General features: G+C 51.6%; 1 protein-coding gene across 3 annotated transcripts in view; it reads right to left on the bottom strand.

Moving 5' to 3' along the window:
- LOC128275344 (uncharacterized) overlaps window positions 1-12611 on the bottom strand; it is a 73672-nt gene extending 61061 nt beyond the window's left edge. For 2 of the 3 annotated variants that reach the window (XM_053013815.1, XM_053013817.1), the window contains exons 1-5: window positions 11982-12611; window positions 7309-8068; window positions 6960-7236; window positions 4229-4342; window positions 1182-1325 (exon numbers count right to left, since the gene is read on the bottom strand). In XM_053013815.1, coding sequence (XP_052869775.1) covers window positions 1182-1325; window positions 4229-4342; window positions 6960-7236; window positions 7309-7844 — 1071 coding nt within the window. In that variant the 5' untranslated portion in view covers window positions 7845-8068; window positions 11982-12611. Of the gene's footprint in view, window positions 1-1181; window positions 1326-4228; window positions 4343-6959; window positions 7237-7308; window positions 8069-11902; window positions 11952-11981 lie in introns of those variants that run through there. The other variant, XM_053013816.1, reaches the window with a different exon arrangement.
- Window positions 12612-12857: the final 246 nt, after the last annotated feature.

Below are 12857 nucleotides of genomic sequence, written 5' to 3'. Positions count from 1 at the left end.
CGGTACCGCGGCACATTACTCCCAACCCGAATATAGTAGTTAAACGGAAAGGTAAACGAAAGTGAAAAACCCGCCACCGGACGGCGCAGTATAAGAAATTATCATCAGTGCTCGATACGGAGCTCGCAAAGAACTTTCCCCCCCAGGGGGTGAGGAAAGAAACATTAGGTGAAGAAAGTGACCAGCGACCGAAGGAAAGTGTTGCGAAAGGGCCCCAAGTAATAGGCGCGCGCGGGTGCCCAAAACGAACCGATTGGCCTCCCAAGTCCGTCCGGGCAACCAAAATGGAGTTGTTCAAAAAATATGGTTTCATATTTCACCGGAGATTAAACATCAAGCCGCCAGGGTCCGTTCGGGGTCCCGGAAGGAAGTTGCATCGTCGGAGCGCCTGGACCTTCGCGGCTCAATTAGTGTGGCCGCCGCATGTGTCGGTGGCCAATCGCGGTAAATGACGCGGTGTATGGGGGTGCAGGTAGGTGGTCCGCGCTTTTCAGGTGAGCTCTTCATTAAAGGCCCCCGGCACGGGGTGGTGTAACCGATCGGGGACCGTATGGGAAAATCGTTGAGCGGACCGATCGAAAAGAAAGCGACAGCTCAATCGAGGACCCAAATGGAGCCAAATTTATGGGGTGGTTCCGGTGCCGATTGCGGTATTGTTTTTCTGTCACATAATTTTATGCTTCACAAGAAAATGCGCGGCGGATCAGGAGGATCTTTTGGGCGGCCACAAGTTTTAATCTGCCCCAAACAAAGTGTCTTGACGACTTGACTTGGCCTTTTGTATGTTCTCACATAGATCCCGGAGTTTCGCTGGACAACCGGAGGCGCTGTGTCGTCGGGCGGTCGCCAAGTCGTCACCACAGAAGACTGGCTCCGCGCCTACGCACGAGCCTCGTGGCGGCCTCCTGATTAATGCCATCCCATTTCGCTGTCAGCTACCGTCGCTCGGAAATGATTTACCATTCCGGCTCAAGATCGTGACATCAACATAACTGTCCACCAGCCGTGGTCCCACAGACTGGCGTGGCGCGATACTGCACCGTTTCGTGATCTGCATTTCACTATCAACCCCCCGACGCGATACGGCCGCGCGAAGATTTGGGTGTCGATACGGAGGCACGGTTGTTTTGTTTTCTTCAACGGTAGCGTAAAGGATGTAGCGGTCACCAGAAGTCACTCACCTCGTGCGATTGCTGAGCGGAATTTTTAGCAGCAGCAGCCTTACGCTCCTTGCGACATCCGCCAGCGACAGCGGTCTGTTGGGAAGTCTGCAGCTCCTTCTTCAGCTGTGCTATGCTGCGTTCCTTCGACTTCAGTTCCTCCAGCTTTGTTGGTCGATCCGAAAATGAGACGCGAAGTAGAAGAACGGAACAGAAAAGGTGGATGAGAATTTAGAAGTAGGTTAACAGCCCGCAACCGCTTGGAGCCCCTTTTTCCCAGAACCTACACCCCGTGGACCGATTGACCGACTGCCCGAACGAGCTTTCGAGGCTAGCAGTTTCGGGACGCAAACGGCAAAACGGTTCTTTCACAAACCCCAACACCCAATTTGCGTTCGCGTAATTGAAATGGAGATTTATGGAGCCACAATTGGAGAACGCAATAAACAATGCCGTGCAATGCCGGTGGTTCTCTTACGCGGCGGTTGTCTGCCAGAATCTGGCTGACTGCTGGCGAAAATTAGGCCGTGATTATGGGGCCGTCGTTGTAAAACTTCTGCTGGCTTCATCTCTTTTATGCTCATTTTAATTACCAATTAGTAGCGCGACCGAGTTGGAGTTCGATAGACACGAAACTTGACACGTCGAGTGTTGGCCATCGTAAAACTAATTATTCAAACCCCGAGGCGCAACATTAGAAGAACGATAGCAGCCCGTAAGAAGTTCCACTGAGTACGATCACGAAACTAACCACATAGCGAAAGGCAGAAAAGATTAAGAACATTTTCTCAGATGAGGCTGGGGGGGGCGGGGGTTTTCGGGCGTCTGCTTACAACAAACTTCGAATGAGGGTCCGGGAACCCACAATTTGCTCCACATGACTCATCATCCGCGCGCAAAGCCTGAAGCTACTTTTAAGAATTCATAATAACTGCAATCTTCGGGCGCAACCACCGTCCCTGCCAAGGAACCCATGGGAACGCCCTGGAGGATCGTTTTAAGCCTTCGTCCGTCCGTCCGTCCGTTTGCCGGGCCAGACCTCTCGACGTGTTGTTTTTGCCCCTCTTCAAACGGCAAACTGTGGAGGTGTGACTGACTGGCCTTGGTGGCTTCATTCAGGACACTGTCCGGCCGACAAGTCCCTAACGTTCCGCGAACACGAAGCATCCTCCGGTTGTGGGGTTTGCATTTGCAAGATCCCTCTTAATGCGCGTTCTGCACGACGTTCGTTTACGCATCGAATCTGCATTTACCATAAGCCCGCATCGGCTGGACCCGCACAGGCGTGCAGCTCTTGACCAGCCACTCCTTCGGGCAGTTCGCGGGCAGCTTTTCTGAATGAACGCGAGATAGCAAGATCCCATATGTAAACAATTACCGAAAGCGTAGCTCCGGGCGGTACGCCCGGTATGAATGAAACATAATTTGATCGAGCGCAACACTAAATTGTGGAGCCCACGACGCCCGAGGCAGAGCCCGGCAAATTGCACCGGCAAAAGTAATTACCGTTCACGCAGCGTTGAGCTTTCTCATCGCCGGATAAGACGCAGCTTTTGACGGAACCGTATGACCAATAGGGACACACGAAAAACAAAAAACGGTAATGATGAACCCCACAAAGGGAAACCAATCGCGATATTAGGCATTCTGGTTTTTGTTTGGCATTTTAAGCTGTTCAAAAAAATGGCGCAGCAACTTAATGTTGCTTCTAAGAGGATTTCCGTCTCGAGACGGGTATCCAACGGGCAGAACGGACCCACTACGGGATTCTCATCGGAGGCCGGAACGTCTGTAAGAAGGCCGAAGCCCAAGGAAGACAACCGCAGACGGCCGCACCGCAGTCGAAATGTTTTACGATCTTTCGCTTAAGATACAACGAGCGCCTTTTTTATGACTCATCGACGCATCGGCGACCCAAACATCGATGGATCAGAGAGGCGAAATAAACCCAACGAAGAAGCAAAGGGTTTCAACTGAACCACCCGCCGTGGCGCCGATATTCACGGAAACGGACACGGTTCGAATTCCGGAGAATTTCTTTCCTCGACAGCCTGTTGCGCCTGTTGTTTGGTGAGATAATTTTGAGTGTTTGACAGCGTGACACAAGAGACAAAAAAAACCATAATCCGCATTGTGAAACGTTGGCGCACCGCATTAGTATTCGGTCCGCGTAGCCACAATTCTGATCCCATCCCGCCGTGGCCCATAGATCACTTCTAGCATAGCGCGAACTTCGCAGGCGGTCAATGCCAAGAGGACACAACCTTTTGCTTGGTCCCTTGTGATAAATCTCACATCTCAAACTTGGGACTCCGCTTCGAAGGCCACGGTTTATTACAAATTAAAAAGGAAATTATTCAACAAATCCTTCGCGTAGGAAATGTCCAGTCCTTTTTTCCATATAAGATTCAAAGTTCAGCTGTCCCTACAGTTGATGCGGTGCGTGACATAGATGTTGGATTAGATTCTAGGCTTACATTTAATGATCATAAGGCGGAGATAGCGGCAACAGGCAACTACTTAAAATTTTAGGGTTTGTTTTGCATATGTCTAAGGACGTTACTGACGTGATGTGTTTGAAAATTCTTGGTCTGTCCAATACGGCATCCCCAGTCTCAATGCTGGGAAGATGCGATTATGTCTGAGTCCGTGTTAATTCTTGTCGTCTAGCCTTGACCCAGAATGTCATATTGCCAGAGCATATAATCGCGTTACGTCTGTATCGACTTTCGACATTTTCATTACCGACTTCAAGAACGCTATTTAGCTCTTCTCTTTCTGACGTTTATTCTTCATTCTGACGTCCATTTTGATTTTTATTTTCTTTGTACGTTTATTGCCCTCATTATGATCTCTGCTCCTGTCTTTATTGTAAACTCTAATTTTAAGTTTTTCTTTTGTCATATCTAAACCTCAACATAAATAAATGTAACACAGTGAAACTAATCGTAACACAAAATTGATGCAATACATCGAACCGTAGTTTGATTGAACAAAAACACCCAAGCTGCCCCAGTTAACTAAACTAATATGGTTTGTGTAAAAGAAACCGTGATGTAGGCACTTACCAGTCGCTGGATTTCGTTCTTGGCAGACTTGGAAAGTTGAGTCAACCGTAGCTCGTACAGATCACGCTGGACGCGAATATCAGCAGCTTTCCGCCGTTCAGCCTCGGAGGAAATCTGCGGGCGGCAATGTGAGCAAAGAAAGCGAAACACCGGCATTAGGCTTAGGACGGATCGAAGGTATAGAAACGGCGAGCGGAGCGAAACACCCGACATGCCGACATGGGTAAACATCGGCACCGGGCGCCGATTGATGCATTGCGGTGCCCCGAGTGCGACCGGATTCTTGGCGCAGACGGTGCATTTTCTGGTGCACCATGCGCCCCGTTAGATTCGCATCGAAAGTGAAAACAATACAACAATGCACAGTTCCGAAACAAGGGCCGTTGCAACAGTCCCAACATCTGCATAAGCCCCGTCGCCGCGGGTGGCAGTGGCCGACGTATGATTTCCTTCGATTCTTCGGCGCTCGGCAGAAAGTGAAAACACGCCGCGCGCCGATTTCGAGATGCATTTCAATAAGCCCGGAAAAGGAAGCCGCGGATTGGATCGGCCGGCCGGTACAATCGGGCCATAAGTCAGCCGGTCGGTCGGTCGGTCAGGCCAGAGTCAGATCGGACGACGGCCAAACACTCACCCTTCGAAGAGCGAATGTCAGGCGCATAGATCATGCCGATCAGATTGACTAATTATGGCATTGATTTATTGAACAAGCCCACTACACACACGCCAGTGGCTCAGGGTCCGAGGGCCACTCTAGGAAGTCCTCGGGCCGCGGGATTGTTCTGTTCAAGAATGTGGAAGCCTTCACGGGTTCACGGGCTCCACACCAGAACCGGCCCCACTCTTCAACACGTGAATAATTCAGCAGCCCGTTCGCATAAGCAGCGAAATAATGAATGCACGGCCAGAGGATGGCGCAAAAGTACAAGTAACCTTCGGGTATTATGGGGCAACCCCGTGCGACACCGGGGTGAAATACGGCGTGACATTGCCGACTACCGGACGCCATAAAATTCCGATTCCGAAAAGTTTTACTTTTCAATTAAAATGTCATCAAATCCTTCAGAGTGTCAATTTATGCAAAACCAACCGTTCGATCCGGCGAATCGTCGGGCTCGAACCGTGGTTGGTTCATATATGGTCAGCTCCGTCTCGGTGGGGTGTCCGTGGAATTCGCACACGTGCCATATCAGACACGGGGACACAGAAGGCTGAAGGACATCGCACAAGTCCCCGGGACGGCGGGGAACCGTTTCCGGACGATCGCCACATTGTTCGCCGGATCATTAAGTAATTCTAGCCCCAACCCTGGCCGTTCTGGCCGCTTGTAATCCGCGCACAACAGGGTGAAGGACTTTGGCACTCGGTCGCGAAGGCCACGAAGGCCCTTACCGAATCGCAATCGGTCGCCCGCGCGCCACTTTCGGGGTGCGCACGTGATTAATGTTACTGGCCGCGGTTGCGCACGCGCACGCAGACCTTTCATAAATTGAAATTATTTATGAAAAGTGATAAATAAGCTCAAACAGCACTTTCTACCGTGGCGTTCACGGGCAGTCGTTGCGGCTTGATGGGGAAAGAAAAAGAAGATTCCTTTTTTGGCGCAATTGTGAAGTTTTGCGTATGAAGAGGAGGAAGGAGAGAGTGAAGACCTCAGGGAGGTACTGTCTCGAGCCCAGGACTCGGCAGCCTCGGCGGCGGCCTGCAGTTGCATAAAATAATCAAATCAATTTATTTCCTTTTCGGGCTAGGCCGTACATCTCGCTGACACCGCACCGAGCGTAGCACCTCGCCCCACTGTCGCCACTTCCTGCGCGCACGTCCTGTCCGTCGGGCGAGGGTCATCGGTGGTGTTTCGTAACGCGAACACCAATTTGGCGCGTAAAGCGACGGTCGTATCTCGGGGTACCGTCGGCGATGATGAAGATATTGACCGTCCGGTTGATTACCATATCGCAGGGCGCATCTGGTTACCCGAATCGATTGCTCGACCCGTCCCCGCCAGTCCGTCCGCCCGCCCGTGTCCGACCCCGTCGTTTAATCCTTTTTAAAGCGAACCCGATGCGATGCCGATCGAAGCGGACAGGATGAGGCGCGTTCGCTGAGTGAGTCCGCGATCACCGGCGATGACATTGGGCGCACAGCGAGCGCCATGCGCGTGAGATGCCAATTACGCAACCATGACATTTGCTGCAGAATTCACTGCGGGCCCCACAACGATCCCGTGTTGCTGTTCTTTTTGCATCAACAAATTAATCAGCCGTAATTGAATACATTGTAGGTGACGCGAAAATAATCAATCACCGATTCGATTGGCCGGACAGGCAGGGCCGGGTACTTTTGTCGCGTCAACTTCGTTTTACTCCTAGCATATAGCGCTTAATGAGGCTTCGGTAACAAACGAGTCCGTCAAGCTGCTACTGTTTAATGTTGGGACCAAACCACAGTCGTCCAATTGGCGCCCATTGCAACCGTTTTTCGCTAGAAGATGCGAAACTTTTGTCCCAAAATGTCCAAAAGCTGTTAAGTTGCGTTTCAACCGTCGACGATTTGCGTTTGAATCGCATTCCCCAAACGTACGCAGCCAGTATTGGAACCGCAGCCAAGTTGCGTGCAAGAGATACCGCGTGCGAAGCGATTTGAAAAATTTAACGTAATTCTGGCACGGCGCGTGGCCGGACCAATCCTTTCTCTACCCCGCCGTCCCCGCAGACCCAAACACCCCACGCACCTGATATTTTTCCTCTAAAAACCTGTTCGTTTCCCGCAGGGCGGATAATTCCTGGTTCAGCTTCAGAACCTCCAGGGGCTGGTGGCCGCCGCGGGCCACTTCCTGGCCAGCGAGGCCGGGCAGCAGCTCGTGTTCTCGGGTGCGTTTGGCCGGCAAACCTCCCGCCGGCGCTGGTGGCACCGTTTGGGCCGCCACGTTGCGCTTATGGTGCTGGAGCGCCTCCTGGAGCTTCTTGCATTCGGCTTTCGTCTTTCGCAGGTCGGCCTCGTTTTGGGCTCTGCAACGAGAGAGAGAAAGAGAAGGGGCCTGAATTAAGGAGAAACAGCAGCGAGAACGTTGCCGGACTTACCGTAGCACACGCACCGCGTTGCGTTCCGCGGCCAAACTGCTCCGGAGATCGGCCAGCTCCAGGCGCATCTGTTCGTTCTGCGCCAGTAGCTTCTGGACGGTGTGCGCATTATGTGACTCGGTGACCTGTTGTTTCTTGGGCCGCGCCCCGGTCGCCACCCCCTTGCCCGACGGTGTCCGGTTCGCGTCCGGTTTCGGTGGAATCGGTGGCTTGCTGCGTACGACCGTCGGCTTGTCGCCGTGGAGCGGTGCCGGCGTGATAATCGCCGCGCCACCGTGGTCCTTGATGTCCAGCTTGAGCCGTTTGCCGTTGGCCGTCGAAAGGTTGCCCAACGCAGACGACGATGGAGCCGCCGGTGGCTCCTGGTCTTTCACTACCGCCGCGTACGATCGCTGTTCCGATGGCACGGCCACCGCATCGCCGATCGAGGGCACCTTTTTGCGCTTCAAACTAACTCCACCGCCGCTTTCTCGCTCACCAGCATCCCGTTCATTGCCCGCGCTCGGCCCGCCCGTCTGGGGTTCTACGTGCGCCATTTCGTTTCGCTGCTCGCTCTTGTCTCGCTCTCTCACTGCTGATACTCGGTGCTTAGGCAAAACATTTAAATTTTAATTTTAACAACACTCAACACTCGATGTTTGCTCTTGTTGACGCTGCGTCGACAAACTGCCGTTCCCTTCGACGCGCGAATCGATACGATTTCGCCCTTCCGGAGCTGGCCTCTGGCTGGGTGTGGTGTGGTCGTTAACGGGTCCCGCCACTGAACCACCCGCGGTGAACAAATGTAAAGAAACGGACGAAAAACGAACACAATGAGCATATCATCATTAACAGAAACAATATAATGGTGGCGGGGTGACGCTGGAACGTGGGTTATGCTTCGTAATGGCGACGCTCCATCGCACTGCGGCGGTATCATGTACCGCTGCCGTGATGGGGCGAAGCAGCGTCGAGCAGGACCGCTGCTTTATAAAAAGTCTATAATCATGGTGTTTTGCTGATGCCTCCCTAAACCCCTTTTTTCAGAACATTTTGCACCTTCCCACGTACGGCGGCGGCGGCGGCGTCGTGAATAAACACCAATCAATCTAATCTAAACTGTTGCCTGCACCCAGAAAATGAGGTCACCGCGTGGAATAGCTTAAAGCGGCACTAGTTTAATGGTTCACTAAATCATGAAATATCCTGTGGGACCCCTTTCGTCTCTGATTATTGATCACTACATTGACGCTCAGCATGGCGTTAAGCCAGAATTTGCATCGACCGACATGCCCAATGTTCGGGATTTGTAAATGGGATTTCCCGGCCAACGAAACCCAAAACACGACACCTGCTTATTTCTGGTCCCCCCCCTGGACTGCCAACGAATGGTGCTGTGGCGTCAGTGGCATAAAGTTTTCGGCATGATGTCATGTGGACGAGCGTCACGCAAACGGCCGCTTGATTCGCTAGACACGCTGGGTGTGGCCTCTCCGCGGCGTGGAGACAGACTTCCGACGGGTTCCGGAAAATACTGAAAACTTCGTTAGAACCCCACAGTAAACGGGACTTAGGATGAGCAGCTAGTAAACAAAGAAACGAAAACCGGGCGTCATCAAAGCATAACAGACATATGATCTGTTTATGTTGCCGTGCAGTTTAACGGTCGGCCCTACTAATCAAATCCCTAATCCTCCCCAGTGCGTTGGTGTGATTGAAAAATTAGTGTTTAGAGCTCGTCCACTTCCGTGAACAGCGGCGGGTCGGTCCGGATTGAACCATTCGATCGGACCCACTTACACCGGCCCGCCGAGTGTTTTTGTTCCGATCTTCGCCCCATCAAACGACCCTGCGATCACCAACAACAGCATAAGATGCCCCATCCGGGGCCGCACTCTGTGATGGATCGGCCATGACGGGCCCTCTCTTTCACCCGTTCACCGGCAAGGATCATGTTTATGCCGCCGCGGCAGTGAGCATTAGTCCCACGGTGACATTGATGGTGAAAGCGAGCGCCAAAACATTGCCGTCGATATTTATAGCCGCGTGCTGCTGCTGCGTGTTGCTGGCGCGAGTTTTCGTGCGCAAGAAAAACAAGAGTCAATACGATCGAAAAGTTCTCATTGACGCGAATGGCGAACCGAGTGACCCGAGCACGTGGTCGATGGAGATCCACATGTTGTTGGGCCGACCAGTTCGATCATTTGTCATTTGTGGAGTGACAAATTGCATCACATACATCCAACAAGGCAACCTGCTTAAGGCGCTACAATGAAGCTTCAAATCCTGATCCTTCCAAAAATTCTGAATCGATTTTAGTTGGGTTGAAGTTACAGAGTCACGTTACTGCGCAGTACATTGATTCTAGTAAATTGTGAAACCAACTAAAAGCTAACAATCTAACCCCTCCGTGCGTATGATCATGCCGAGGCACAATATTTGCTTCTTGATAAAGTTGCCCAAAGAGGTAGGCATCTTGGATTGACTTTGCCCGATAGCCCCAGACGGGCAGCATTAGGTCACCGGGTGGGTCTAAGATAAAACGATCCAAACGAGGTACACGCACTCTCGATAGCGAACAGGCAGTCTCAGGTTACGCCATTTTCGCTTCAAGTAAAACTCGATACACACCACACGCAAAGTGCCGACGAGTTTAATTGCACCAGAATATGGAACATGATTTCATTCCTCTTTCATTGTGGTCAATCATCATCCGCGCGCGTTCGTGTGCGCGTTCTTCGCGTTTCTCCTGAACTTGAAGCCGCTCGCCAAACACGTCAACACACGGGCGTTAGTATTTTTGCAGTAAATTTTTGATATTTTTGGATCGTGCGATGCTCTCCGATCAGTGCTACTACGGATTTCTCGGACATTCTCAACTCTCTCTCTCTCTCTCTCTCGCCCGATCTGGTGGGCCGGCCAGTGGGAAGAAGTTTCTGGATCGTAACATTTATTACTACCTCGTCGAGAATTGCAACCGCGGATCGCGGATTCACGGATTCTGCGTAAGCAGATCGTAAAGAATGTATCTAGCTCCATTGTGCGGATGGCTAGCACCTGGCAGGGGGATTTATTGGCCGAGAAAATGGCGCAGACCAAGCCGTGCTGTCTGGCTTGAGATGTAAGACCTCAAATAAAATAATTAGCGCCGCTTGTAGCTGGCAAAAGCAATGCTCTCCTTCGACTAGCATCGTAACCCTGCAACGCTCCGGTTACAATAACCAACACCATGCGACAGTGTTTTATGCCCCGGCGCAATGGCCCTAGAAAACAATGCAACAATGAGCGGCCACGTTACATACCGCCGAGCATAGATGCTGTCCGGCCCAGCCGTTGGTCGGATACACCCAATTCAAGCGCACGACCATTCGGCCAGCCCCTTCAGACGCCAGCAAGCGAGTGGTGTATTATTGCGGAATTTAAATTAATTGGACGATTACCATGACGGATGGCCGGCTGACCTGTGCGGTCAGCTCTACGCAGCCTAAAAACACGAGCAAACCGAAGGAGCATCCCGGTGCATCGTTCTTCTATCGCACAACAAGCGGATCGTACGATCGTGTCGATTTTCACACCAACCACTAGAACGTTCGATCAATCTGGCACTAGAATTGATGCTCTGTTTTGGGGTTTCCAGCACGGCGCCAGCCAAGTGCCAAGGTCTGAAATAACTTCTCCAAATTTAGAGTGGCGCGTGCTCGGCGGAAGATAAAGATGCGCCGCACGGCGGCCGGCACGGAACTATAATAGTTGGTCCAGAGTGCTCCCATCCCGACACGGTCCCCCAGCGGGACTGACGTAATCCGTTCTAGATTCTACACCACATCACCGCGATGCGTTGTCATTTGTTACTCACTCTCAATCGACGCAATATCGCCGACCACAGCTTGGCCACACAGCGCCACCGGGAATACTTTATTCGATTGTGCGATTCTAACAAATTTTTATGCTCGCACCCCAAGACGGAGGATAATGTGTGTTTGCGCTTGTTGAGCAGCGAAAACTATAAACAACGCGATCAGAACCAACAGATGATAGCGGGGTGTGCGGAACTTGTTTTAAAGTCCCAACAGACCCGACACGGCACGGCAAGGCGTGGAAAAACTGTGGGAGTCAATCGCACCCGTAGTTTATTCACGCGTCAACCCGAGGGGGATCTGCCGAAAAAGGGCAGCTCCCTGGCAGTGGCACCCCCCGATGGATGGGTTTCTGATGAGGGTGGAACTGTTGGAGCCAAACAACTCTGACCTAATCAGAACGGGGTGAAGTGCGTGTTCAACTCTCGGTGCTTGTCTTTCCTGGACGCGGCCCTCAAAACGCATGCTCCAAGGCTATAAATTGCGCCTCGTTTCTTGCCGTTTCTTTCGAATAATTGTTTTCAAATTAACCCCCGCGTTACCACCTACGAATCTCTAGCCCTCATAAAGTAATGCGTTTAGTGAGCAGCGGCCACATTAGTTACTATATTTAATTGATTCCAGGTTTGTGGCACCCTTTTATGTCAACATCCTCACCAGCAAGTGACTATTAGAAGCAAGCCGACGCACAGCATGTCGCACCTAAGGTAATGAGTTAATCGACTATGAGCAAAAAAGGTTCCTTTCTGCCTCCTTACCCGACTGTCAACGGGGTTTGGTTCACAACACACCAGTTTTTGGGCTAATCATTAGGGCGAAGCATATATTCTGATGTACCTTTTTACACCTCTCGCAAATGGCGGCCACCGGTGCGTGCTGTCCTCACGTTGACACGGTTTGCACGGGTCTCCGAGGTGCGTAGCGATTCAATTATTTTTACACCACTCTCTCACTCTCACACAACTCGATTTCTGCTGATCCTTGCCCACCACACCACGGCGTGACAATCGTGCGTGTTTCGGCGTGTTCGAATGTGTTCGCTGACACACCCGAAAAATCGCACTTTTGTGGTTTGTGTTTTTGGGCAGAACTTTACTTTTCTCCTGACGTTCGGTTTTCGGGATGGCTCGAAACTAAACAGAAAACTGTTGCAGCTGTTTCGTTAAAATGTTCGTTGGTTTATTTGTTTGAGGTTTGAACTCACTGGATTCACTTCCTCACCGATTGACCGAGATCACTTTGACCGCGCACGAGATTCAATCCGTTTCGGGTATTTTTGTTTTCTCTCTTCCGTTTCGTTTCGTATGCAAATTTCGTTGCGACCGATTCTACGACTCCACTCGCGTTTCGTTCGATAGCTTTTTTTGGGTTGCTTTGATTTTCTTGCTTTTTGGGGAAAGGTCCCGGCTTCGAGAAGGGTTACGTTCTACGCTTATTGAGCTACTTAAATGTTAAAATTAAAATTAAATGTTGCCTAACGATCGGACGACGACTGACTGAGCGGAACCGAAGCCGCGAGTGGTCGACGGACCAGTCTGTGCCTGTGTTGGCGCGGGACGTGCGAGAGTGTTCGAGTGCGCGAACAACACTTGCGCAGCATCCCCAAAAGCGTGCGTGCTTGGTGTTTGTGTACGCGTGTCACAGTGTACCCTCAGGGGTGGCGGGGGGATGCGTTGGAGGTGGTGTTGAGAGCGGGTGCAAACGCCAAATTAC

This window comes from Anopheles cruzii, chromosome 3 (assembly GCF_943734635.1).
Source record: "Anopheles cruzii chromosome 3, idAnoCruzAS_RS32_06, whole genome shotgun sequence".
NCBI lineage: Eukaryota > Metazoa > Arthropoda > Insecta > Diptera > Culicidae > Anopheles > Anopheles cruzii.
Note: the sequence above shows the minus strand (reverse complement) of the source record. Positions and strands in the feature narration are given on the sequence as shown.